General features: G+C 41.1%; 1 protein-coding gene across 1 annotated transcript in view; it reads right to left on the bottom strand.

Annotated features, from left to right (window-relative positions):
* NRXN3 (neurexin 3) overlaps positions 1-25,458 on the bottom strand; it is a 1,913,991-nt gene that overhangs the window by 1,304,172 nt on the left and 584,361 nt on the right. Inside the window, exons 9-10 of the mRNA XM_061611873.1 lie at positions 20,862-21,065; positions 14,499-14,525 (exon numbers count right to left, since the gene is read on the bottom strand). Of these exons, the coding sequence (XP_061467857.1) occupies positions 14,499-14,525; positions 20,862-21,065 (231 nt within the window). The remainder of the gene's footprint in view (positions 1-14,498; positions 14,526-20,861; positions 21,066-25,458) is intronic.

Genomic DNA, 25,458 nt, shown 5'->3' with positions numbered 1-25,458 from the left:
CCAAGGCCTATCTATCCAGCATTCTGCTCCCACAGCGGTCACCTAGATGCTATGGGAAAGCCCACAAGTAGGACATGGGTGCAATAACTTTCCTATTCATGTTCCCTTGCAACTGGTATACAGAGTATGCTCTGCCTCTGATATTTTTATTTATTTATTTATTATTTGATTTATATCCCGCCCTTCCTCTAGCAGGAGCCCAGGGCGGCAAACAAAAGCACTAAAAACACTTTAAAACATCATTAAAAAAACTTTAAAATATATTTTTTAAAAAATATTTAAAAACATTTTTTTAAAAAAGCTTTCGAGACATCTTTTTTAAAAAAGGTTAAAAACATATTGTTTTTTTTAAAAGGTTTGAAAACGTATTAAATAGCAATTCCAACACAGATGTAGACTGGGATAAGGTCTCAACTTAAAAGGCTTGTTGAAAGAGGAAGGTCTTCAACAGGCGCCGAAAAGTTAACAGATGGCACCTGTCTAATATTTAAGGGTAAGGAATTCCACAGGGTAGGTGCCGCCACTCTAAAGGTCCATTTCCTATACTGTACAGAACGGACCTGCTGATAAGATGGTATGTGCAGGAGGCCCTCACCTTCACTGAAGGTAATATATAGGCATCATGATTGGTAGCCCTGATAGACCTATCGTCCACAAATTTGCTAAATCCCCTTTGAAAGCCATCCAAGTTGGTGGCCATCACTACATCTTCTGATAGCAAGTTCCATAACTTAACTCTTCACTGTATGATGATTCCTAATTCCTTCAGTCTATTCTGAAGGCTGGCAGCCAGTCAAAACAGAGATGGGAGCTGATAACTTTAGGGTTGTTGTGACACCCTCTCTTCCATCACTGTTTTCCTCAATTAGCTGGAGGGATTTACAGGAGGAGAAGCAGGGGCATGATTTTGGTGAATGAAGCTAAAATGACTTGTAGCATTTGGATAAGGGTGCTTGCCATGTTGGTGGTGGACTCCTTTTTTAAAAAAAATAAATAAAAATAAGAGCAGAGGTATGCATCAGAGTCTGACGAATCCTGAGTGGAGCCAGGCTGATTTGGAGAGATGTGGGACCCGTCTGAGGCAAGATGGGTTCTGTTCCAAATCAAATCTGAAGCCTCATAATAAATTCAGAGTCAAACAGAATTATAGATCGCGTGCCTGCAAAAATTCCAACATTTCTCTCCAATCTTGGGTTGGGAGAGATGGAAGGTATATTTTTGTGACAGGACTATCTTCAAGTCAGAAGGAATGATTTTATCAGCCCATTCCAGTCACAGCACTTTGGGGAAGGGATGTTAAACTAATGCACCATCACCTTGTTCTTGTTTGTTCTGTGCTCCTTGATAGTTTTTTTAGTGGTGCTTTGGAAAATGCTGAACCGAGTCCTTCCACCTCTGCCACATGCCCACAGACTCAGGTCAAATCAGCTTTGCACTTGTTGCCAATTCAGCAGAACACAAATAAGCCTAAAGCTATCATCATCATCATTGATGATGATAATGATCTCCCCAGTCCCTGCACATATCCTTCTGAAATTTTCCAAGTTACTACTAGGAACATTTCTAAAATGTATGCAATTTTTTCTAATTTTTGCCCACCAAACCACAGACAGAGAATTGAATCCTTGTTAAGCTCTCTCCAAATAAACTTTAAATGCATCTAACACCCCCCATCCTTCTAGAATTGGGCAGGCTTCTTACCTAGGGGCATCTCCCTGGTGCCATTTTCATTTTTAAAAATCTCCACAGAGCAATAGAGGGGACACAAATTAATTACTTTTTAAACATCCCCAGACTGTAAATGCAGCTCTGGCAGGAAAACCACTGGAACTATCCTTCTGATATTTGGCAGCATTCATCCTCTCAGAAATGTTAAAGGTGCCCAGCGGGGGAGGGGGGGAAAACCCAGCCCTGCACATATTTATCTGGGATTTGGCAGGCTTTATACACTCAAGAAGAGCTATTATGCCTGTAAATTTTATTCAACATTGTCCAAAGAGGGGTGGGGTGGGGGGAAACCTCATGAAAGTAAATGGGAAGGCACAAATCTTCAGTTTTCCTAAATCAGAGTTCCAATTTGCACCCAAGGCAAAGTGGGAAGCCTCTTAAATCAGTCCAAGTTAAATTGGGCCAATTTCTAAAGTGCCAAATCAGAACCAAGATTTTTTGTTTGGTGCATGCTCCTATTTAAAATTGCTAGCTCTGGTGAGGGCCTTATTCACAACAGAAGGAGTGGAACTCTGTCTGCTACCCCAATTGGGGCAACTATTCTCTCCCAAGACACCCCATAGGAACTAAACTTCATTTTGATCTGTTCCCATTGGGGCAATTCGTCCCAAACTATCAGGTTTTTTATTGTCTGAAACTGATAGCTACTGTTTAAAACATGGTGAAGCTCTCTTTTTTTGGGGGGGGTCAAAAAGAAAACGAGAAATCCTTAACAACCTCACATTTAATTATAAGTCCAGTCCCAAAGGTTGTTTGAATTTGCCACCCCAGAAAGCAATATTGTTTAAAGAAAAAAGAACAAAATGTTGCCTTATGTTGAGCCCATTACTTTGCTAACACACTTTATTAGCAGAGACAGACACTTTTACTGCTTATATACACCAACTATAGCAATGCTGGGTTACGGATTACTTCCTATTTACCCCCTGCTCTGTTGCTACAATGGCTCAGGTATGCAGGCAAGCCTCAACTCCCTTGTGACACGTTGTCTCTTGAAAGCTCATAGTTATGAGCTGAGCCCCTGTAATCTGATATTGTTTACCTCCTTCAGGTACCTGCTGCCACCACATGTAATAACATATTTCTGATTTACCCTTAGTGAAGCCAACAATGAGGCATGTGTGTGAAAACAAAAGAATATTTATTAAAGAACAGAAGTGTTTAAAAAGTACAAGTTCACTTTGGGTTCATAGGCACGTGGTTTCATTAATTGTCTCTAGGTCTTTCACTTAAGTTACCGGTTGTTCTTTTAACACTTTAAATCCTACTGAGCTTGCCCACACGAATATTCCTACACTATCGCCACCCTTTCACAATCTAATCAAAAATAATAAACCAGCTTTCAACCTCCACTATCTACCACTCTCCCTCCCCGCAATCCTACTCCAGCCCATTCCCCATACAATCCAGCTAACTAATCTAACTGCCAAAACTGACACACACTCAGATACAAACCTTCTACTCTCAGTCACTCATCCAATTACCATCCAGCACACTCCAGCATTCTACTCACACACTACCCTTCTCAACACTCATCATTTACCTTAAACATTCTAATATTGCCTTTTATCATATATATGAGAATACAAAAACATGAAGCATTGACACATATGCATGCAACATCACACCATCCTTTAAAAAATAGCAGCTGCTGTTAATATCTGGTAAGACTCTACTATTTAAACTAGTGAATAATTTCACTTGCACCACCACCCAATTATTCCAGACTTAGGCTCACCCCAATTTCACATTATTTCAATTTGGAAAGTTCTCAAGAGAGAACTTTCTGCGGAACACTAAACTTAACTATCATGATTGTCTCCTTTTTAAATTTTATTGTTGGGTGCACCCAATCTCCAAGCGGTGCAAGACCTCCAGGGGTTCAAGTGCTTACCCAGGGTTTGGTTTTCTTAGAATGAAGGTCAGCAGAGACTGTGGTGTCTTTAGAACAGAGCTTGGAAAAATTACTTTTTTGAACTACAACTCCCATCAGCCCAATCCAGTGGCCATGCTGCCTGGGGCTGATGGGAGTTGTAGTACAAAAAAAGTAACTTTTCCAAGCTCTGCTTTAGAATATATAGTTTTATTTACACACATGTATAACCTGAGCATAAGATGGAGGGGGTGACAGCATTAACAGTCCAACATATCTTGCTCCCAATCAGGCTTCTAGGCAGGCACCTGAAAGCCATTGCTTGAGATTCAGACACAGAGAACAAACTAGCCTCTCTGTCCTTTTTTAGCTTCCAGCTTCACCAGACTGACTAACAATCTACCTCCTGCCCCTGCCACGTTGCTCTCCTGGCAGAGTTCCCATAGCATCCTTTGACATTTAAATCAGCCACTTAACAGACCCATTGCCTCACAGATGGGCCTAGCCAGTGGAGCAGGTTGTCTGCTAAAATCTGCATACTTCTCTGCAGGCACAGGAATATAGGCTGGGAGGGGACTTACAGATATAAAATCAGAGGTTAGAAAGACACCATCCATCTCAACCCCCTAATTCTTTTAAACCTAAAAACTGAAGTGAGTACAGGCTGGAACAATTTACTACCTGTAGTTGCACCTGTGTGGTGTACACCATCAATGCACTTGTGAGATATTATATGTTGGTGAAACTATGAGAGTCATAAGAGGCATGACAGGTAAGGATGGGAAATTTGTGGCAGTCTAGATGTTGTTGGGACTCCAACTCCCATTAGCCCCAGTCAGCATTGCCGATGGTAACAGATTACAGACGTTCTAGTAAAACAGCATCTGTAGGTCCACAGATTGCCCATCCTTGGTTACAGGGGGATATGTTAACCACATATGCACTAAAACAGCCTTCCCCAACCTGGGTCCGTTCAGACTATTTGAACTGCAGTTCTTATAATCCCTGACTATTGGCCATGCTAAGTGGAGCTGCTGGGAGCTGGAGTCCGACACCACCTGGAGTGCACCAGGTGGGGGAGGCTACACTAAAGGATACAGTGTCCACTTAGCAGAAATTATTTTTAAAACAAAGAATCACTGGTCTTTCCTTATGGGTAACAGGGAAAGAGGGAAGTGGAGTTTCAGTTGGGATAGTTTTAAGCCCTAAAATGAAGACCTTGGTTGTTCTTCTTACTTCAGTATGCTTTGTTTCCTGTTTCCCATTCCTCTTTTCCTATCAGATCTTTCTACTGCTTTCTGCTACTACATGGTCATAAATAGGGTTGCCAGGCTCAGGGCCTGATACTGATCCTTTATCTTTAGGAGATGAGAAAGTCAGCCAAGTGCAGGTGATCTTGCAACAGTGTAATGGGAAAAACCGCAAGGTGGAATTCTCTCTTTCCCCTGCACAACTTTTAAAGATACAGAAGACCTCTTAGAGGCTGGGCCTGGCAACCAAGGTGGTCATTCAGGTGGTCCATGGCATGTCCATATTCATATTAATTTTTAATTGTATTTGTATTGCTCCTTTTAGTTCTTACACTCTATTACAATCTGAATTCCATGGAACACAAACTGCATTACAATAAAATGCAATATAAGAAATAAAAGAAACAATAGAAGCACAATTAAAAGTCATATAACATCCAGCATGATGCATTACAATTGCTATAAGAGGCAGAAAAATAATTATGTGTTCCATCAAAACCATCAGCAAATTCCAAGTAGTCCGGAGGAGGAGTTTGGAATATGGTTGCCAGGTCAGAAGCATCTCAAACCCCGAGATTTCAGAGGTGGGCTGTAGTCATGTCATAGGGGGCAGGCCCTAGTCATGTCATAAAGCATGATACATTAAGCATCAACCACAGTTGCTTGGAGCATACCAATCAAACAAACAAAAATATCAGTGGAAACTGACATAGAAATCTTAGTTAAATGAGGGTGTTTCTAGGTCCAGCTGAAGTGATGCAACATTCCTTCTCACGTGCTTAGAGGGCCTGGGTAAGGAACATTTAATCTTACCTACTTGCTTCTGGCAAAAAGGATTCAAGTGCCCTTGGGCCAGGCCAGTCACCAGAAGGCCAATGTATGAAGAAACCCTAGTGTTGCGGAAATGTTAAATGGGAGCACTCAGGAGTAAAGATGGATGCCCCTGACGGCTGCAGTTCTAAACACACTCACTAAAGGACTAAGCTCCATAGAACTCAACCAGAGCTTGGAAAAGTTAAATCCCCATGCAGAACAACCTGACCCAAGGGCTGCAGTTAGTGCAGAATGCTGTGGCACGATTGCTGACATGAGTGAGACCCTATCAGCACATAATGTCTCTGCTCTGAAATCTGCACTGGTTGCTGATTTGTTATCAGGCGAAGTTCAAGGTGTGCTTTCCATATTATGGGTGCCACATAGTACTTGTTCTGCTCTGCAAGAAATTGATCCTTTAGTGTGGCAGTACCTATGCTTTGGAACTCCCTGCCTATTTACATTAGGCAGGCACTTCATTGTACTCATTTTGGCACCTGCTAAAAACATTTTTGTTTAGGCAAGCCTACCCAGGCATGTAGAAGCTATTATGTTTTTTTATCTGTTTTTAACTCATTGTGGTTTTATTATTTTGAATGTTTTAAATACCTGTCTTTTAAACTGTTTTCGCCAATAATTTTATTGTTTTAATTCTTTCTGTAAACCACTTTGAGGTTTTTTACAATAAGGCAATATATAAATATTGTAAATAAAATATATAAATAAATTTCAGAGTCATTGTAACCCTTGGGTCCCTTTCATCTTTTAGGCACAAAGGAATCTGCCTTATGCCAAGTCAGGCCATTTGGTGCCATCTAGCGGAGTACTGATGACAGGGACTAGCATTGGCTCTGCAGACTTCCAGGCAATAGTCTCTTCCAGAGATGGAATTTTGGACCTTTGCATGCAAAGCATGTGCCCTACCACTGAGCTATAATCCTTCCCCTGTTAAAAAAAGTATCTTTTAAAATTGTTATTTTGAATTCACTAATGAAGGCACATCATACCTAGGGCAGATCCACACCATTCATTTAAAGCACATTCAACATATTTGAAGCACATGAATCCCACCACAGAATCATGGGAACTGTAGTTTGTTAAGGGTGGTGAGAACTATAACTGTGAGGGGGAAACTACACTTCCCAGTATTTTGGGGGGAATTCATGTGCTTGAAATGCGAGTTGGATGTGTTTTAAATATATTATGTGGATCTGCATTACTTCATAAACTTTGCCTGCATATAAATCATTTTAATTTAATTTTAAAATGCAACAAGCTACAAAGCTTACTGGGTGACCATGGTCTATGCACCATCTCTCAGTGTAATCTGCCTCTCAGGGTGAAAACAACAGAGGGGAATCATGACCACCCCAAGGAAGAAGGGCACACTTAAAATGTCGAGGAAATAATAATGTGTAAATAATAATTTACAACCATAGTGTGAAATCAGATACATATCAGGACATATTATGAAGAAATATTTATATAAGCATGAATGTCAAAGATGTTCATTATTTACATCCTATGCATGTTTACTCAGAAGCAAGTCCCAATGTATTCAAAGGGGCTTACTCAAACAGGGAAGCATGCACAGGACTGCAGTTCAGTGATAAGGAACTTCACTCACCCAACCCAAAATGCAGAACCATGCCACTTTAAGCTGTTTTGCAACTGTTTTATATTTGTTTTATGGTTATTGAATTTTAAAGGGCTTTATTTCTTGTTGTGAGCTGCCTTGGTTTCCAACCCTACTTCACAGGGTTGTTGGAAATATTCACACACACACACACACACACATACACACACACACACACAGGGGATGTAAAAATACATATACCCCATATAATAATTTATTGTCAAAACCAGTTGGCCATTGCAGAACATTTTTTTAAAGTATTAGTTTCCTGGCAAATAAAAGCAGTGACACCTAAGTAAGCCCTGCCTAACTGCTAAAAAAAAGTATTGGAGGGAGAGAGAAAGGTTTACAACACAATCCTTTTCTATGTTCACTCAAAAGTCCCATTGATTTTTAGCACAATCTTAACCATGCCTACTCAAATGTAACTCCCAGGTATGTGGAATTAGCATTGCAGCTCTGCTCCCAGAAAAGCTTCATATTGGGAAAGTTTTCAGAACAGGTTATGAATAATACAAATAAACTGCCCTCTTCAACAATCCAGTAAAATTTAAACTTGTTTGACTCCTTAATTAGAAAAGTATAACACTGCAGCATGTACACTTTTTAAAACTTCTGTTCAAAATTTATTTTAAAGATAAAATTGATAATATGCCATTTTTTGCAAGGAATTAAAAAAAATCTGCATGCATGCCCACCAAGATCCTGCTGTGATCTGTTGTAGTGCAATCCTGTGCACATTTACTCAGAAGCAAGTCCCAATCCTGTATAGAGAAAGTACTGCTGAAAGCTATGTATTTACTGAAATCCTGATGTGAGACAAGCAGGAAAAGAAAACTGTTCTCAGAACTTGAAATGGGGTTTAGCTATTGCCTGGGGTTCAACAAAACTAGTCAATCACAACCCTGACTTCACTTATTGGCTAAAAACCTGAAAGGACAGGGATTAGAGCAACAGAAGTTTTGGTTTCTATCTTTTGAACCAGACCACCTAGAAGCTTTTTTTAAAAAATGAAAGCTAAGAGTCCGGAGATTAAAGTGACTTACCCGGAGTGGACTCCCAAAAACTGGAGTCCCTGGGTGAAACCCGGACACCTGGCAACCCTAGTTTGGAAACCACTGTGCTAGGACATTTCTGAGTCAGTTGCAGCAGGCTCCGCCTCTGTACACTCAGAGTGGTTGAAGGCAACCAGTTTAGGGGGTCTAATCCTCATCCAGCCTGGGACACAGCAGAACACTAAACGGGGTGGCAGCTTGAGCTTGAGATAGGCCTGATCATGTGGCAGAGTTAGTGTTGCATTGTTTCTGCTCTACATGATGCCCATGTAGCTGTCAAAATCAAACCTGAGCATCAACAATGTGCCATAAATGTTATGCTCCTCGGAACTATTAGGAGTGATCATTTGATGCAAAGAAGAAGGTTATGTTATTTTGTAATAGAAATATATATGGTTATTGATTTCTTTGAACTATCACTCATAGTTCTACAGAATGCTGAAGAAAGGAATGCCTGGACAGAGGAAGATCATGCCATGGGCTGGAAATAGGGATGGAAAGTTCTGTGAGTTTCTAATTTTTCCAAAGTTAAATTCAGTTCTCCACATTTCTGCAGCAATTTGGGGATTTTTTTTAAAATCCTTATTAAAATTCTGCAGCATTTTAGTGCAATTTCTCTTAATAAACATTTTTGTAGGCAGTTTTGACTAATGTATAATTGGTGCAAGCAATTTCTCACCATGTAATGCATTTTTGTATGTCATTTTCACTCATACATTCATTTTTATGCATACTTTCCCTTAACAAACATTTTTGTAAACTTTGGTTGGTAAACTGCATTGCAAAATTAGAATAAATAAGAATTTCGAAGGATAGCTATGTTTCGGTTCTCATATTTTTTCAGAAAGTGTGGATTTAATAGATTCTACTTTAAATGCAAACTAAATCTAATTTCTCACCCATCCTAAGTTGGAAATACATTGGCAAGAAGCAATTGGAGAGACCACTGGAGATTCATGGTCCATGTCTACTTTACATGATAAATAATTTAGAAAGGACTTCCTTTCATAGAGGGAGTTGCTGCTAATACAGAAAGATGTTAGCCTGCTAACAGGTTCTTAATAGGCAATTAAAGGCAGGCCTATGCTTATTCTAAGTGTCTCTTGTGATAACCAGTTAATTAGCATGATAAAATCCTCATTTTGTTTCATGCTTACTGATGGCTCTCTTGTTTGTATTCATGAGAGAAAAAGCCATAGTAATTTACCTTTGTGAATGCTAAAGATAATTAAAAATGTACAAAGTGATTTGACCCCGATCCACAATAAGACCCAGGTGCAATGAAAGCCATACAAAGAAAAAGAGGTACTGAACCCTGATGAACTAGAGACAGTTAACATCACAGCCAACAACGGTGAAGTGGTCACAACTGGGAAGGGAAGAATGACTCCACACTTTTGATTATGTCTTCTCTGACCTTCCATAATGTGGCCCAAAAAAGTGAGGGTTGTTGGAAACTACATTCCCTTTTTATTAATCTTAAACGTCACCCCGGGGAAAAAATATTGGGGGTCTGCAGTGTGGGGCTGAGAAGGTGTATGAAAGGGGTTAAAAACCAAACACCCATTTAGGAAATACTTTAAAGTTTGTTGTTGTTATGTACCTTCAAGTCGATTTTGACTTATGGCGACCCTATGAATCAGTGACCTCCAAGAGCATCTGTCATGAACCACCCTGTTCAGATCTTGTAAATTCAGGTCTGTGGCTTCCTTTATGGAATCAATCAATCTCTTGTTTGGCCTTCCTCTTTTTCTATTCCCTTCTGTTTTTCCCAGAATTATTGTCTTTTCTAGTGAATCATGTCTTCTCATGATGTGTCCAAAGTATGATAACCTCAGTTTCATCATTTTAGTTTCTAGTGATAGTTCTGATATAATTTGTTCTAACACCCAGTTATTTGTCTTTTTTGTGGTCCATGGTATCCGCAAAGCTCTCCCCCAACACCACATTTCAACTGAGTTGATTTTTCTCTTCTCCCCTTTTTTCACTGTCCAACTCCCACATCCATACAGAGAGATCGGGAATATTATGGTCTGAATGATCCAAGCTGCCCTCCCCAGTCCTAGCCGCCTTCTGATTTCTTGACTATTGTCTCCATTTGGGTTAATGACTGTGCCAAGATATTGATAATCCTTGACAAGTTCAATGTCCTCGTTAACTTTAAAGTTACATAAATCTTGTGTTCTCATTACTTTAGTCTTTTTGACATTCAGCTATAGTCCTGCTTTTGTGCTTTTCTCTTTAACTTTCATCAGCATTCGTTCCAAATCATTACTGGTTTCTGCTAGTACTATGGTATCGTCTGCATATCTTAAATTATTGATATTTCTCCCTCCAATTTTCACACCTCCTTCATCTTGTTCCAATCCCACTTTCCGTATGATATGTTCTACGTATAGATTAAACGAATAGGGTGATAAAATACACCCCTGTCTCACACCCTTTCTGATGGGGAACCAATAGATTTCTCCATATTCTGTCCTTACAATAGCCTCTTTAAAGCTTAGGGCAATATTTAACTAAATAATTGCACTAGTGCAAGCATTACTGTTAGTACAATGGAACTTTTCCCCTCTTCCCCCTGCACTTACCCCACACCATCCCCAAATTTGCTCCAGAGAGTTGGGGGGGAAACCCAAAACAGATTTAGGGGGGGCAAGTGGAGAGAAGGGGGAAGAATATTACACTGTGCAAGGAGAAATCCTTGCACTGATGGAACTTTCACCTTAGCACTACATTGAATACATAATTGGATACATAAATATATAAACTTTATCTAAATAAGTTGTTTTCTTTTGATTAAAGAGCTGTCAGGCAGTGAGAAAACAAAACTCATTGCATATATATATGCATTTGTGAGCATAGCATAATAAATAGAAATACTTTTAAAGAAGCTTACAATGAAATCCTATGCATGTCTAATCAAACGTAAGTCTCATCGAGCTTAATGAAACTTACTTCCAGGTAAGGGTGTATATCAGCCTTTGCCAACTGGATGCCCCTGCAAATGTTTTAAATTACTACTCCCATCAGTGCTGACTGGGGAGTGATAGTTCAAAAATTCGGGAGGAACTGGGTTGGTGAAGGTTGATACGCATTTGTCTGTAAGTAAGCCCCAACGAACTCAATAGTAATTCTCTGAGTAGACATGCACAGGATTGCACAGCTAGTCTCTTTTTACCAACCATTGCCATGCAACAAATAAAGTTATTAATGTTACATTGTTTCTGTATTCTGCAATTTTTCAAGGAATAAAGCTGAGATTTTCCACTCTATTTTTTGCAAGTTTGTGACACTATTTTTAATTGTCTTAATGTTTGAAATGTGATTTCCCCCCATGTATGTATATAATTTGTCCAGTTCTACTTCATGCTTAGGCATTTCACAATGAAGGGAAAAAATGAAGGAAAGCAAAACATAAGTCGGAGATGAAAACAAGAATTGCAATTTTAGGGAACATGAACAAGCTACCAATCAATAAAATGACACACTGTTTTTGTCTGCGTTCCTTCAACACATTAATAGAATAATGAAAATAAAAGCTCAAGCCTTACCTGTTGGATGGGCAAGAGGGTCCTCACAGCCAGTACAGTGGGTGGCCACCGTGGGAGAATATCCAGCTTCATCATGATTCCTACCCTTTGAGCATGACTCTGTTTGCTCTTAATAACACAGACCAAGCAAACTCTCCATTTTAAGTTAACAAAAGTGGCTGCATGATCTGATACTTTAAATAGCACTTATGCCAAAGTCTGAAAGGCTCATAATGTCCTTTAGTAGATACCAGTTGTTCTTAAAGTTGATCCTAACTTTGATTTTTTTTTCTAACGTAGGGAGAAAATAGTCAAAAATATGAATCTGAGCCATGTCATAATGATATATACTCTGAGCTGCATGCAACCAGCATAGCTCTGTAAGGCTGGCCCAACATTTGCAAATGTCAAGTGTTGCAAAAAGAAAGAAAGAAAGAAAGAAAGAAAGAAAGAAAGAAAGAAAGAAAGAAAGAAAGAAAGAAAGAAAGAAAGAAAGAAAGAAAGAAAGAAAGAAAGAAAGAAAGAAGCATATTTGGCTATTTGCTCACATTTCTACATTTGTATTTTAAACATAGAATTAAAGAAATAAAAGGAATAAATGCTCAGGTATCATGTCTGGGGAGTTTTTGCTAGCCTGGAGTGTTCAAACCATAAATACTAACTTCCCCCGTTTAATTGAATAATGGGGAGAAGCAGTTGGACTAGGCCATTCCAATGGGGAACGTATGTTCAGGGTTTTAAATAGCTAAAACCTACGAGTATTATTATTATTATTGTTGTTGTTGTTGTTGTTGTTGTTGTTGTTGTTATTGTTATTAAACTCCCATCTACACTCTTTAAAAACTGTGTGTGTAAGAATATTTGAAGGGAAAATGTGTTTAAATAATAAATATGTAAAAGCCCATATAATGAAATATTTATGAAAGCAAAATGATTTAATCAGATGCTGGTGCTCATGAGGAAACATGGAGAAAAACATTTGATGCGATTAATATTTTCCCCATTTGAGGAAAAATTCTGATATTCTCTTCTTGCTTCATATATTCCTGGTTTCTCTCTGATACCTTTTATTATTGACAGCGATTTGGATGGAAAAAATAGAATTTGTTTCCTTTTCTTAAGCAATCTCTGCTTCGTGATAACCGAACATTGCCAGGTGGGGCTCTCAATGAAACAAATGCCTTTGAATGGCAAATCAGGGTGGGCTGTCATCAATAGTCCAGTTGCTCACATGACATACTTCCCAGCACAATGTAAGCAGGCAGCTGAAGGAATGAGCAATGGAGAGCACATGGTCCCTTTCAGTGCTTAGGCTGCAAACCTGCAGACCAATTATGCCAGCTTCAAGTGACTAGGAATTCTCCAGGGGGAAAAAATCAAGATGAAGCCTCTAGATGTTCCAACAGGCATGGCAGCGCTACTGCTGCATATCTTTTCTCACTCTTCCTCTGGTCTCACATAAGAGGTGCAGGAATAGTAGGAAGTCCCATATCTACTATCAATCAGATATAGGAAAGAAACCGAGGAAGCATTGTTTTATGCATCACTCACAAGCGTTTTCTTAGAAACCAAAAATTAAGCATCTGGCATAATGGAACAGGTCTGGAAAAGTACAGGGTTTTGCAGTTTTAATTTAGCTAAAGAAAGAAGTTTTGGGGGGTTTGGGGGTACAGGGTTCCTCTCTTGTTTTGGGGGACCGAGGGTGCTTTAGGGCAAGTGCTGTTTGCCTATGAGGTTACGTGCTAATTGTCTATGATGAAAAGAAAGGCAGGGTATAAATGTAATAAATAAATAAAATAAATAAATAAGTGACTACAAAAGGCCTCCAGCACTCTCTTCTCTTAGAGCCTATGAAAAACTCCCCTGGATCTTCTTGTTCTGTTTTTCCCAACCTGGTGCCTTCCAGATCTTGCTGGACTACAACTTCCATAATCCCTGACCATTGGTCATGCTCGCTGGGGCTGATGGGAGTTGTAGTTCATCAAACTTCTTGAAGGAGGTTGTGGAAGGACAAGCATGAAAAAGGAAGATGGTGGGATGATCAGCCTGAGCATTTATAAACTCCTCCACATTCAAGAATGCATTTTGCTTTTTAATCTAATGCATAACTCCTTAAAACAATGGATACCAAAGAAATATCAGACAATGCAGTCACAGTTGTGGCCCAAGCTGTTTTTTGTTGTTGCCATAAGGAATAAATTTATTGTAGTGGAGAAGTGCATACAGTACCTATTATTTCTATGCAGTATCAAAATTGCCTCTAAGGTTACTTTCCCAAGAATGTAGAAAGCTACTGAAATACATTTTCAGTTCTTCCCATTCCCTGGATGCTTGTCTGCAAAGCCAGGAAATATAACATTGCATTTGCCCCTGGAGAAATCTCTTACACACATTACATACCCGTAGCCATCACAAATCCTCCCCAGCTTCAAAATCTACCAAAACTCACAAACCCAATGCATTTTTTTAAACACAGTGAAAAGAGAAGAAACAGTTTATAAAATCGCAAAGGGAATAATGTTAATTTCTTTTTAATATACGTAGAGAAAGAGAGAAACAGAGAGCAAGAGAGAGAGAAGAGAACAAAATGAAACTTGAGGGAAAACTTACTGGCGTTACAGTTTATCCTGATACAGTCTAGATGGGGAAAAATAAATGAAAGATGAAATTGCATCCTTCAAGGTAACAGCTGCAGACATCCAAAAACAATCAGTCCACCCTTCCGGGGACAGACACACGCAAAGAGATGTGGCCATTTTATATTTATATACATTCTGTACAAACTCAGGAATGGCTGTATATTGACAATATATTCTACAGAAATATCAGATCCATAAATCTAATCCAGAACTGTGTGTAGGACTGTGGCCGTGTGTGCGTGAGCGTGCGTGCGTGTATAAAAGATAAAAATGCATATCGTGTACACCACTATGTGACGATTCAGGAAAAGGGTACATTGGAGATTATCTAGTGATTCTAATCAAGACATGCTAATTAAAAATAGCTGGCATGTCATTAAGGCACAGATATTCTTCAGAATGCCAGCTTTTTTCTTCAGTGACATAATTTTTAAAAGCCTTCTAGGATTCTTTTAAGAAGCTTGAGGTTTAAGGGCAATGTTTACACGGCTTCTTTTGAATTACCAGTGTCACTGCATAAATACACCACCTACCCAAGACAGTATACCTGTACCATTGACTTGGAAAAATCTACTGAAGCAATATTTAACCCTTTCCCCACTGCTAAGGATAGGCCTGTTCCCTTTGCAATAAGCCCAAAATGCTTTGGTGGTAGTGGTGGGGGAATGTGTTGTCGCTGTTCTCCAAGATGAGGAAAGGGTTAACACACTGCCCCTTGTTCCCTATCATAAAATGGCCACTTGCAAACAGCTAACCGCACGAACGCCCAGCCCAGATTTCAGTGCATTTTGGAGAGTTGGAATATTTTTTGATTGATTGGGAAGGGTTGCTACAAAGGCGGCCAGCCAGCCAGTTCTTCAGAGCCCTGTCTCAACTTGCTGCCTGAATGTTAGGACTTAATGACATACCTACAACATTCAGAAAGAAGATGGAATAGGCAGTGCAGTGGCCGATCTGGTCATCTTTGCCAACCCCATGGGCATCACTCAGATGTATCTGATAGTACAAACGGATAAAAGCAAATAAACAAAAAGAATCCAGGCAATCCACATATCTCATTGTGCATATTCACATTAGCACTCTGCAAAAATAGAAAGCAAAGTAAGAATTTCAACTGGGTAGTTTCTGAGCATCTATTGTTCCTTCTAAACACAACAGATGCTTCAAGTGCTTGACCATAACTCATAAGAGCAGGCTGTGGTAAAATATTCTGCCTCCTTCAGTTGTTGGGGGTGTGGATATGGGTTTTGCTACATTGTCACAAAGTGTATTTGAGTAATACTTCACAATGCTGGAAAGCAAATTCGACCAAACTGCACCTATTGTTGGGTACCCCGAAACTTGGACAGTGGTGTCCGTTTCAAGAATGCATGATGTAGAGTGGAGGATGCTGTTCTGTGCTCAGGGACAGAACATCATCTTCATGCCCTATAAATTTGAAAGAGGTAGTTAGAAAAGAAGAAGACTGAATCTGAGTGATCAGGAATAAACCAATCAGGAGTAGTGAAGATGTAGAGAGTCTGTTTTCCAGCAGATTTTCTCTTAAGAAAATATGGGTTTGGTTTCGTGCGATTAGGTTTGTCATGTGTCGTCAACCGCAACAGAAAAGTGGGAGCAAACAGTCCTTGAGCATTTGGTACGATCACCATACAGGGGTGGCTATAGCCCATTTACAGGTGTGTGTTGGTGGGGTGAGACATCAAAGAGAGGTAAAAGGAATTTATATATATATTCCCAAAGCTGGGGGACTGGAGAAGGATGAGAACAAGAGAGAAAACAATGCTAGTTTATATTTGAGAGAGAGAGAGAGAGAGAGATTATATTTGATATAAAATGGCTGTGCTTGGACATCCCACTAAATCACAGCTTAGTGTGGTGAGAATGAGTCCAGATGAGCCTTAGGCTTTAGCATTACATCTGAAACTTAACAGTGGTTAATCTCAGCTATGGTTTGATGAAACAATCTATCTTCAGAAGCCACAATTGAAAGTTGGCTTGTTTCAAACAAACCATAGGTTTGGATAACATGACAAGCTCTGGTTGAACTAAAATGGAAGCGAAAGCTTCCAAACTCTTCCTCATGATTGTTCAGGAAGAGAAGAGGGATGAGGGGAATACATGAGCCTGAGGGTAGTCTCTGTTTGTTCTCATCATGCTGAACTATGTCAGAGATGAGCAAATGTTACTGTTATTAAAAATGCATTATAGGCTGGTGTTTTTGTTTTTGTTTTAAAAAAGCTAGGCCCATAACAGATTAACTCCATTTGAGGAACTTTCATGAAGTTGCAGAAACTCCTTAGGATTCCCTTATCAGCTATTTTTTTCCTTTCTCTTTTGGGTGTTACTAACATATTTGCTTTGTTTCATTTTGGCATTCTCTCCCAAGTTGTCACTCCTGATAGCCTGCAAAATGGAACAAATGCTCATGATACATTGTCTTCCATTCCTTGGGGTTCCCTTTGCAATTTCCATTGTTTTCTGTGCCTTATAAAGCACATCTCTTTCTGGTTTATACAACTGAAATAATACCACCAAAGTTTGCTGTTAGCTAAAGTGACAGTGCAGAGGGAGAAGGTGGCATTGTTATTTGTTTTCACATTAAGAGTTCTGGAGACAGGTGTCAGGAAAAGCATTTCTATTATAAATATTACCAATTCTGTTATAATTTTTAAAATAGTAAGTAGCTACATAAGGTTTCCTTCCAGGAAATGAAAAAAATATATAGCATAGGGCTTCAGTAGACAATATAGCTGGCCCACGAATTAATCACCCTGGGGAAAAATAAAAAATAAAAATAAAGGAGGGGGGAAGCATCAATGAATGGCCATAAAATCCAAGGTGTCACTAGTTTGAATGAAGACAAGTTTGCTGTATATCCTGCCCCATAGAGGAGAGAAAGTATGGGAGAAGGGATGAAGAAGTTGAATGATCTTATCATTATATTATTATTGTTGAGATTTTTAATGTTTTAATGTATTTGTATGTTTTTATTTTGTACGTCGCCCAGAGTGGCTGGACAGCCAGCCAGATGGGCGACTAATAAATTTAATAAATAAATAATAAATTCATGGGCCCGTGGCAGTAGTGCAGTGCCAGCCTACCAACAAGAATGCTGAGGAGGAAGGTGGCTGTTTCTGTATTAGGGGTCATTACTTGTACACTTATTCAGTACATGCTTTAAGCAGCAGAGTTGATTCTGGAGGATATACAGAACCATGGCTCATTGAATATTCTCTCTCTCTCTCTCTGCTTCCTTCTTTCTCCTCTCTTCTTTTTCAACATAGATGTGAGATCTCTCATATTTGGGCTTCTGCTGTTTACAAAGGGTCCAAAATATTGCGAATGCTCCCCAAAGTGCCTCGTTTTGGGAAGGCCTAACTACTCCTTAAAGAAGCAATATATGGACACAAAAGACTCTTTCCCTCCTCCCCCTCCAAATCCACTTAATCTTCTTTTCTGGTCATGTTTTTGCTAAATGGTGCGGTGCAGGTGAGAGGGGTATGCCAGCCCCCACAGGCTGCTCTGTACACTCTGTTCGAAGGGCTGTTTGCTGTGCGGGCCGCAGGCTTCAGGCCTTTGAAGGGTTGAATACCATCTTTTGATATACTATGACTGATGGGGTGTAAAGAAGCTTTTACGACTTGGATACATAGTGTAAAGAGATCACACACAAAAACCTTAATAAACAGACAACCCTTTAAGAGAAACCAAATGGAATTAAATGTGTGGGGGTGGGTAGGGAATCAAGCACAAGAATCTTTAATACCATTCAAAACAGTCTTTGCCAATATGTATTTCTGGCACATCAGATTATTCAGATTCCAGCTGCATGGTGTTTCAAATTGGTTCTCATTGATTTGTGGACATGTAGTTTTTGACCCTTAGTTGCCATGTGTGGTTTATCAGTGATGTACAACCTGTTGTGGCCCTCTAGATATCATTGAACTCATTGGCCTCCCACTCCCATCAGCCCCAGACAGCATGGCCAATGGTCAGAGATGATGGGAGCTGTAGTTCAACAACATCTGGAGGGCCAACGGTTTAAATATTGGCTCCTCCTTACCCGACACCTTCTGAGAATTCTCTGAATCATAATGACCTAAAGAACTATCCCCAAAACTAATAGTTTATGTTTGAGCTGATATATATGTTTCAGAAACCAAGTGGTATCTGAAACCTTTGCAGATCTTCTACTGCATAATTGAGCAGTAGTTCTGGAAGTCACCTTCAGAGCTCTGCAGGACTGAAGCTCCATTTCTGCAGCAAAGTTGGAGTGATGCTGCAGTCATTGCAGACATGGCATAGGACATCTGAAGTTTTGGCTTATTACAGTTTATTTGTCCACTAAACTGCAGACAGGAACCTCTCCTAGGGCCTTTTATACAGCACATTTTCACATTAAATCCTAACTCAAAGCTCTAGTCAAGTAAAATGAAGGGTCGTGACAATCTCACCATTTGAGCTTGGAATAGATATGTGAAAAAGAGCTAGTTTAAGTGACAGCTTCAGATGATCTGCATCACATGGTTCAAGTTCTGGAAAAGCTCTTTTATCTTCCCTGTTGAAGGGAAACTCATTATCCAATGTGACTTCTGAGGTGAAATAAAGAGACACAGAGTAACTTCAGATGCCATGGAAATGAGTAACCTTGCATTTCCTGTTTCTTTGCATCTTCCTATGTAGAGAAATGCACAAGCTGTTCCTATATTGGGACCTTCCCTAACCATGTTGAATGAGAAGTGGTAAAACAGGACATGTGTGTGCATCCACTTCCCGCTCCTGTTTCCCACCCCCTGCCCCAATCTCCATTATGTCTGAAGCTTTTCTAAATGGGTGGGATGATGTAAAACTACTCCCAAGCAACTTAGTCATGTAGCCTGAACTTGGTACACTGTTAGGCACTAGATGGGAAGTCCTGAGATCACCTTACATTATTTCACTGAAGGTCACATTGGCATCTCAGTCACTTGCATTGTTAGGCTGGGATGTCTGTTATGAGCAATGACCTCATGTGAAATCACAATTGCTAAGTCATGAGCCCAGCAACAGAAAAGGTGACAGTAGTTATGGACAACATGTGGGGTTTAAACATGGGCTTTTGAATGAGGTCCCTAGAACTTGCAGCAGTCATCCACAGCTGTCATCCACAGCTTCTCTTTGAGGAAGGGAAGTATAGTAGAACAAGATGTGAGCATTTTCACCTTCCATTAGCAACAGAGAAAAGAATATCACATATACGAGGCCCTCCATCTTTGAATAATTGCTACCTTTTGCCAACAGCAGAAAATGAAGCCATATGTTTTCTGGGAAACAAATTATACGAAAATGAAATATCTTCAGTGAATGGTTTGAGGAAGGGGCACAAAAGTTATTTAGTTACAGCATGGAATCAGAGGAGAAAGAAGCTAGACTATGTGCTGAATTTCAGTGCCTTAGGGTGGAGGACATTGAAGGTACAAAAAACACTTCAGCCTAGAAGAGAGAACAGAGATGGATTTCTCTAGTGCTTTTTGTATTCTTTGGGGGATGGAGGTATTTTCATTATGAACAAATGCAGTATAGTGTACTAGGTTTATTGTTCTTTTGGCTGGGCATACATGTCATTCTAGCATAGTTTAATTCAAGCATGTAAATACTAAATAAAAGGATTAACATTCCCCTGTTCTGAAATGCAAAACTTGTCAAGTTCCTGTCTTCAGATTTGTTTACACACATACTTTGTCTTAGGTGGCAGAGAGCCTCTCTGACCATTTTCCTCAATTTCATTAGTACATATTTATGTCTAAAATTCATTCCCTGGTTGTCAGATTATTAAAAAACATTGTGCGATATTTTGTAGCATAAGCCCTGAAAATGAATGGCCACACTTTCTATAAGAGCCTAAAAGTCATCAGGTGATAAGAGGAATACCAGAAATATAAATCATCACCCTCTTTAAAAGGCAATTGCGACATAGAACTTGCCCTCTATGGCTTTGTCACTGTCACCACACATTTGACTGTTTTGAATAGTAGTAGAGAGGCTGGATCAATGAGGATATGATTGATCAAAAGATGGACCGCCAACAGCATGTTTTACATAAAGCTAACCAGTTCAGGAACAAGAAAGGAAACTTTTAAAACAGACTTAAAAACCACACTAACCATAACCATAAAATCACCATGCAATGATCACTGGAGATATTGTTTCTCCATTATTAATACCATTACGAAAATACATCAGCGGTTACTTATAATTCAGTTCAACCAAACTGGGTTGGGGTTGGGTTGGGAGACAGACAACAAAACAAAACAAGCTCAACTAAAAGCCAAAGGGGGAAGTCTCTGTCCGATACCTAGATTGACCATGAGTTTGACACGGCTCCCATCCAGCTCTAGGCGTAGGGTATCAGCTGAATCACGTGACGTGGTAGCCATCAGCAGCCCATAAGCACGCTGAGACATGAAGCGGAAGGACACATCCTCTGCCTCTGTGTGCATGACCATAGGCATTATGATCTTCATATACATGCTGCCATCATAACTCAGAATCGATGCCTCTGGAAAAGAAAAAGAAAAGGGGAAAATGTAATACAATTAATTATGAGAGCAGCTGTTAGTGTCTTCCTGATCTTGAAGGATCTTTCAGTACTTAGAACATTGGGGGGAGGAACCTTTGGCCCTCCATATGTTGCTGAACTACAACTCCCATCAACCCCAGCAAACATGGCCAATGGCCAAGAATTATGGGAGTTGTTGTTCGGCAACACCTGGAGGGCCAAAGGTTCCTCACACCTGACTTAAAAGATACTGTTAATACATTGCTTCACTATGAATTACTATATGCAAGTGGTCCAAAGATCTTTAATGGAAAATATTGTGTAGAGCTTATCCTGTTGCCAATGATCAGTGTCAGCAATGAAGCTTCCATTTTCTGTACAACTTGGCTAAATACAGTGTATGATATCGTTCTAGCAGCACTCAGTTCAGTTTGAAGATCTCCTGCTTTCCTACATATCAAGCTACTCTCTACAGTCAGTGCATGATCAGGGCCGGCGCCAGAGGATGGCCAGGTTGGGCCCTGGCTGAGGGCCCCTGCTGCCCAGAAGGGCCCCTGAAGGGCCTCTTCTTAGGATGGGAGGGTGGTGCTCCCATTCCATGATCTGCAGCAGTGTCGCTTCCTGCATTCTGACCCTGCCATGGATCGTGGAGAGGGCGCTCCCAGGCACCCCCCAATACAGACAGACTTCAGTAAACCCACATGCATACCCCACCTACTTCTCCTGTCAGTGTGAATGTTGTGCACACTGTGCATGCACGTCATTAACACAACACGAGGTAGATGGGGTGTGACGGCAAGCTTATTAGCCCCACACCTCCTGTACCAGGGGACTCGGGCTATGGTGCCATGGGCCCAGGTCAGGCTGGTGCCCAAGGGCCCAGTCATACCTGGTGCCAGCCCTGCTCATGATGGCTTCTTTAATACGGCATGGAAAAAGGACTGCAGTGTTTTTTTGCGGGGGAGGGTGGAGAGAGAAGGGATTTTGTAGCAATATTTGAATTAAACATTTATATAATGGATAGTTCTTTATGCTTTAAAAATATTTTACACTGAAGTGTTTTTGTTATTTATTTATATGTATATAAATAGTGTCACTTCCAGGAGCTTTGTTTTTTTTGGGGGGGGGGCAGTAGATTAAGATGCAAACTGAACATCACATGACTCTCATCCTTGGCCTGTGGACTGGAAGTAGAGATGTATCAACCTAGAGCAATACCATTTTGCCTTGTCTTTACTAGCTTTAATTAGCAAATCTCTCCACTAGAAAAGTACTGCTTGTTACTCTCTTTATGTTAGGTTTAAGTTACCTAACAGTACTTTTCTAGTGGAAAGATTTGCTAATTAAAGACTAGTTAATGCATGAAGTCACTTTCTTGACATTTGAGATATTTATTATTTATTTATTATTTGATTTATATCCCTCCCTTCCTCCCAGCAGGAGCTCAGGGCAGCAAACAGAAACGCTAAAAACACATCAAAACATCATAAAAACAGACCTTAAAATACACCAAAACAAAACAACTTTAAAAACATTTTTTTAAAAAAAGCTTTTAAAACATCTTTTAAAAAGGGTTAAAAAAACATTGTTTTTTAAAAAAATATTAAAAAGCAATTCCAACACAGATGCAGACTGGGATAGGTCTCAACTTAAAAGGCTTGTTGAAAGAGGAAAGTCTTCAAAAGGTGCTGAAAAGATAACAGAGATGACGCCTGCCTAATAGTTAAGGGGAGAGAATTCCACAGGGTATGTGCTACCACACTAGAGATCCGTTTCCTATGTTGTACGGAACAGACCTCCTGATAAGATGGTATCTGCAGGAGGCCCTCACCTGCAGAGCAGAGTGATTGACTGGGTATGTAAGGGGTAAGACGGCCTTTCAGGTATCCTGGTCCCAAGCTGGATAGGGCTTTGTACACCAAAACAAGAACCTTGAACTTGGCCCAGTAGCAAATGGGTAGCCAGTGCAATTCTATCAGCAGTAGGGTGACATGTTGGTGATACCCTCCCCCAGTGAGCAGTCTTGCCACTGCATTTTGCATCAGCTGCAGCTTCTGGACCAACCTCAAGCACAGCCCCACATAGAGAGCATTACAGTAATCCAGCCTGGAGGTTACCAGTGCGTGGACAGCAGTGGACAGCCTATCCTGGTCCAGAAATGGCTGCAGCTATCTTACCAACCGAAACTGGTAAAAGGCACTCCTAGCCACAGAGGGCACCTGGGCCTCTAGTGACAAAGATGGATCCAGAAGCACCCCCAGACTACAGACCTGCTCTTTCAGAGGGAGTACGACTGCATCCAAAGCAGGCAACTGACCAATTATTCAAACTCGGGAACCACCAACCAACAGCACCTCCATCTTGCTAGGATTCAGACTCAGTTTACTGACCCTCATCCAGCCCACCAGTGAGTCCAGGCAGCAGTCAAGGGCTTGCACGGCCTCTTCCGATTCATATGTTATGGAGAAATAGAGCCGGGTATCGTCAGCATACTGCTGACACCTCACCCCAAAGCTCCTGATGACCGCTCCCAAGGGCTTCATATAGATGTTAAACAGCATGGGGGACAAGATGGTACCCTGCGGCACCCCACAGCACAACTGCCAGGGGGCCAAAAGACAATCACCCAATGCTATTCTCTGAGAGCGACCCTAGAGATAGTATTGGAATCACTGTAAAACAGTGCCTTCGTGTCTCACCAAGTCGGCCCAGAAGGATACCATGGTCAATGGTATGAAAGCTGCCGAGAGATCAAGTAAGAATAGCAGGGTTGCACTCCCCCGTCCTTCTCCTGATAAAGGTCATCCATCAGGGCGACCAAGGCCGATTCAGTCCCGTAACCAGGCCTGAACCCAGACTGGGATGGGTCAAGATAATCTGTTTCATCCAAGAGTACTTGCAACTGCTGCGCCACAACCCTTTCAATCACATTCCCTAAGAAGGGGGTATTTGCAACCAGTCGGTAGTTGTCACAAACCAATGGGTCCAGGGTAGGCTTTTTCTGGAGTGGTTGGATCACTGTCTCTTTCAAGGTGGCTGGAACTACTCCCTCCCACAATGATGCATTGACCACACCCTGAATCCACTCGGTCAAACCCCCTCGACAAGCTTTAATAAGCCAAGAAGGGCAAGGGTCGAGAGGACACTTTGCAGGCCGCATCATTGCAAGCACCTTGTCTATGTCATCAGGCTGCATCAACTGAAACCGTTCCCAAGAAATTGCAACAGACGTTGCACTGGACACCTCACTGGTGGATGGGGCATCAAGACTGCTACAGAGGCGAGCAACTTTACCCTGAAAGTGCCTTGCAAACAATTCACAGTGTGCCTCCGAAGGGTCTAAAACTCCATTTCCTGGAGTTGATGTCAATAGACCCCTGACAATACGGAAAAGCTCCACCAGACGGCTACTTGAGGATGCGATGGAGGCAGAGAAGTCAGCCTTCTTTGCCGCCCTCACTGTCACAAAGTAGGCACAGTTATGATGTTTTACTTGTGCTATGATGTTTTACAGCACGTCCACCCTGTTTCACTGCCCTGAGCTCACTGGTGTACCAAGGTGCAAACCGGGCTCCACAGTACTGGAGAGGGCATTCGGGGGCAAGCATGTCAAGATCCCGATGCATCTCGCTGTTTCACCGCATGACAAGGGTTTCAACAGAGTCACCTGCTCCATCTACTGGGAACTCCCCCAGGGCATTCAGGAATCCTATGGATTCCATTAGGCTTCGGGGACGGACAATCTTAATCTGTCCATTACCCCTGCAGGGAAGGATCGGAGCCATAAGTCTAAACTTCACCAGGAAGTGATCTGACCATGACAATGGGGTGACATTTACCCCCCCCCTATCCCCAGACCACCCCTTCCTCCATCTGGAGCAAAAACCAAGTCAAGGGTGTGCCCTGCCCTATGTGTTGGGCCAATAACAACCTGAGACAGCCCCATGGTCGTCATGGAGGCCATAAAGTCCCTAGCCGGAACACTAGAGGCAGCCCCAGCATGGACATTCAAATCACCCAGCACTATCGTTCTTGGCTCCTCCAACACCACAGCCGAGACTGCCTCTGCCAGCTCAGTCAGAGAAGCTGTCAGGCAGCAGGGTGGACGGTACACCAGCAGCAACCCTAGTTTACTGTCTCCTTGGTCTGATACCAGGTGCAGGCCCTCACAGCCAGCTCCAAGATAGACTGGTTTCCTGGTGACAGAGATGGAAGTTCTGCAGACCACAGCAACTTCTCCCCATCCCTGCAGCCTGTGCTGGTGTTGCACCGAGTATCCAGGTGGGTAAAGCTGGGTCAGATCAACTCCTCACAGCTCACCCACCCAGGCCTTAGTAATGCACACCAAATTGGCACCTTCACCCACAATCAAATCATGGATGAGAGTGGTCTT

The sequence above is a fragment of the Rhineura floridana genome, chromosome 2 (assembly GCF_030035675.1).
Source record: "Rhineura floridana isolate rRhiFlo1 chromosome 2, rRhiFlo1.hap2, whole genome shotgun sequence".
NCBI lineage: Eukaryota > Metazoa > Chordata > Lepidosauria > Squamata > Rhineuridae > Rhineura > Rhineura floridana.
Note: the sequence above shows the minus strand (reverse complement) of the source record. Positions and strands in the feature narration are given on the sequence as shown.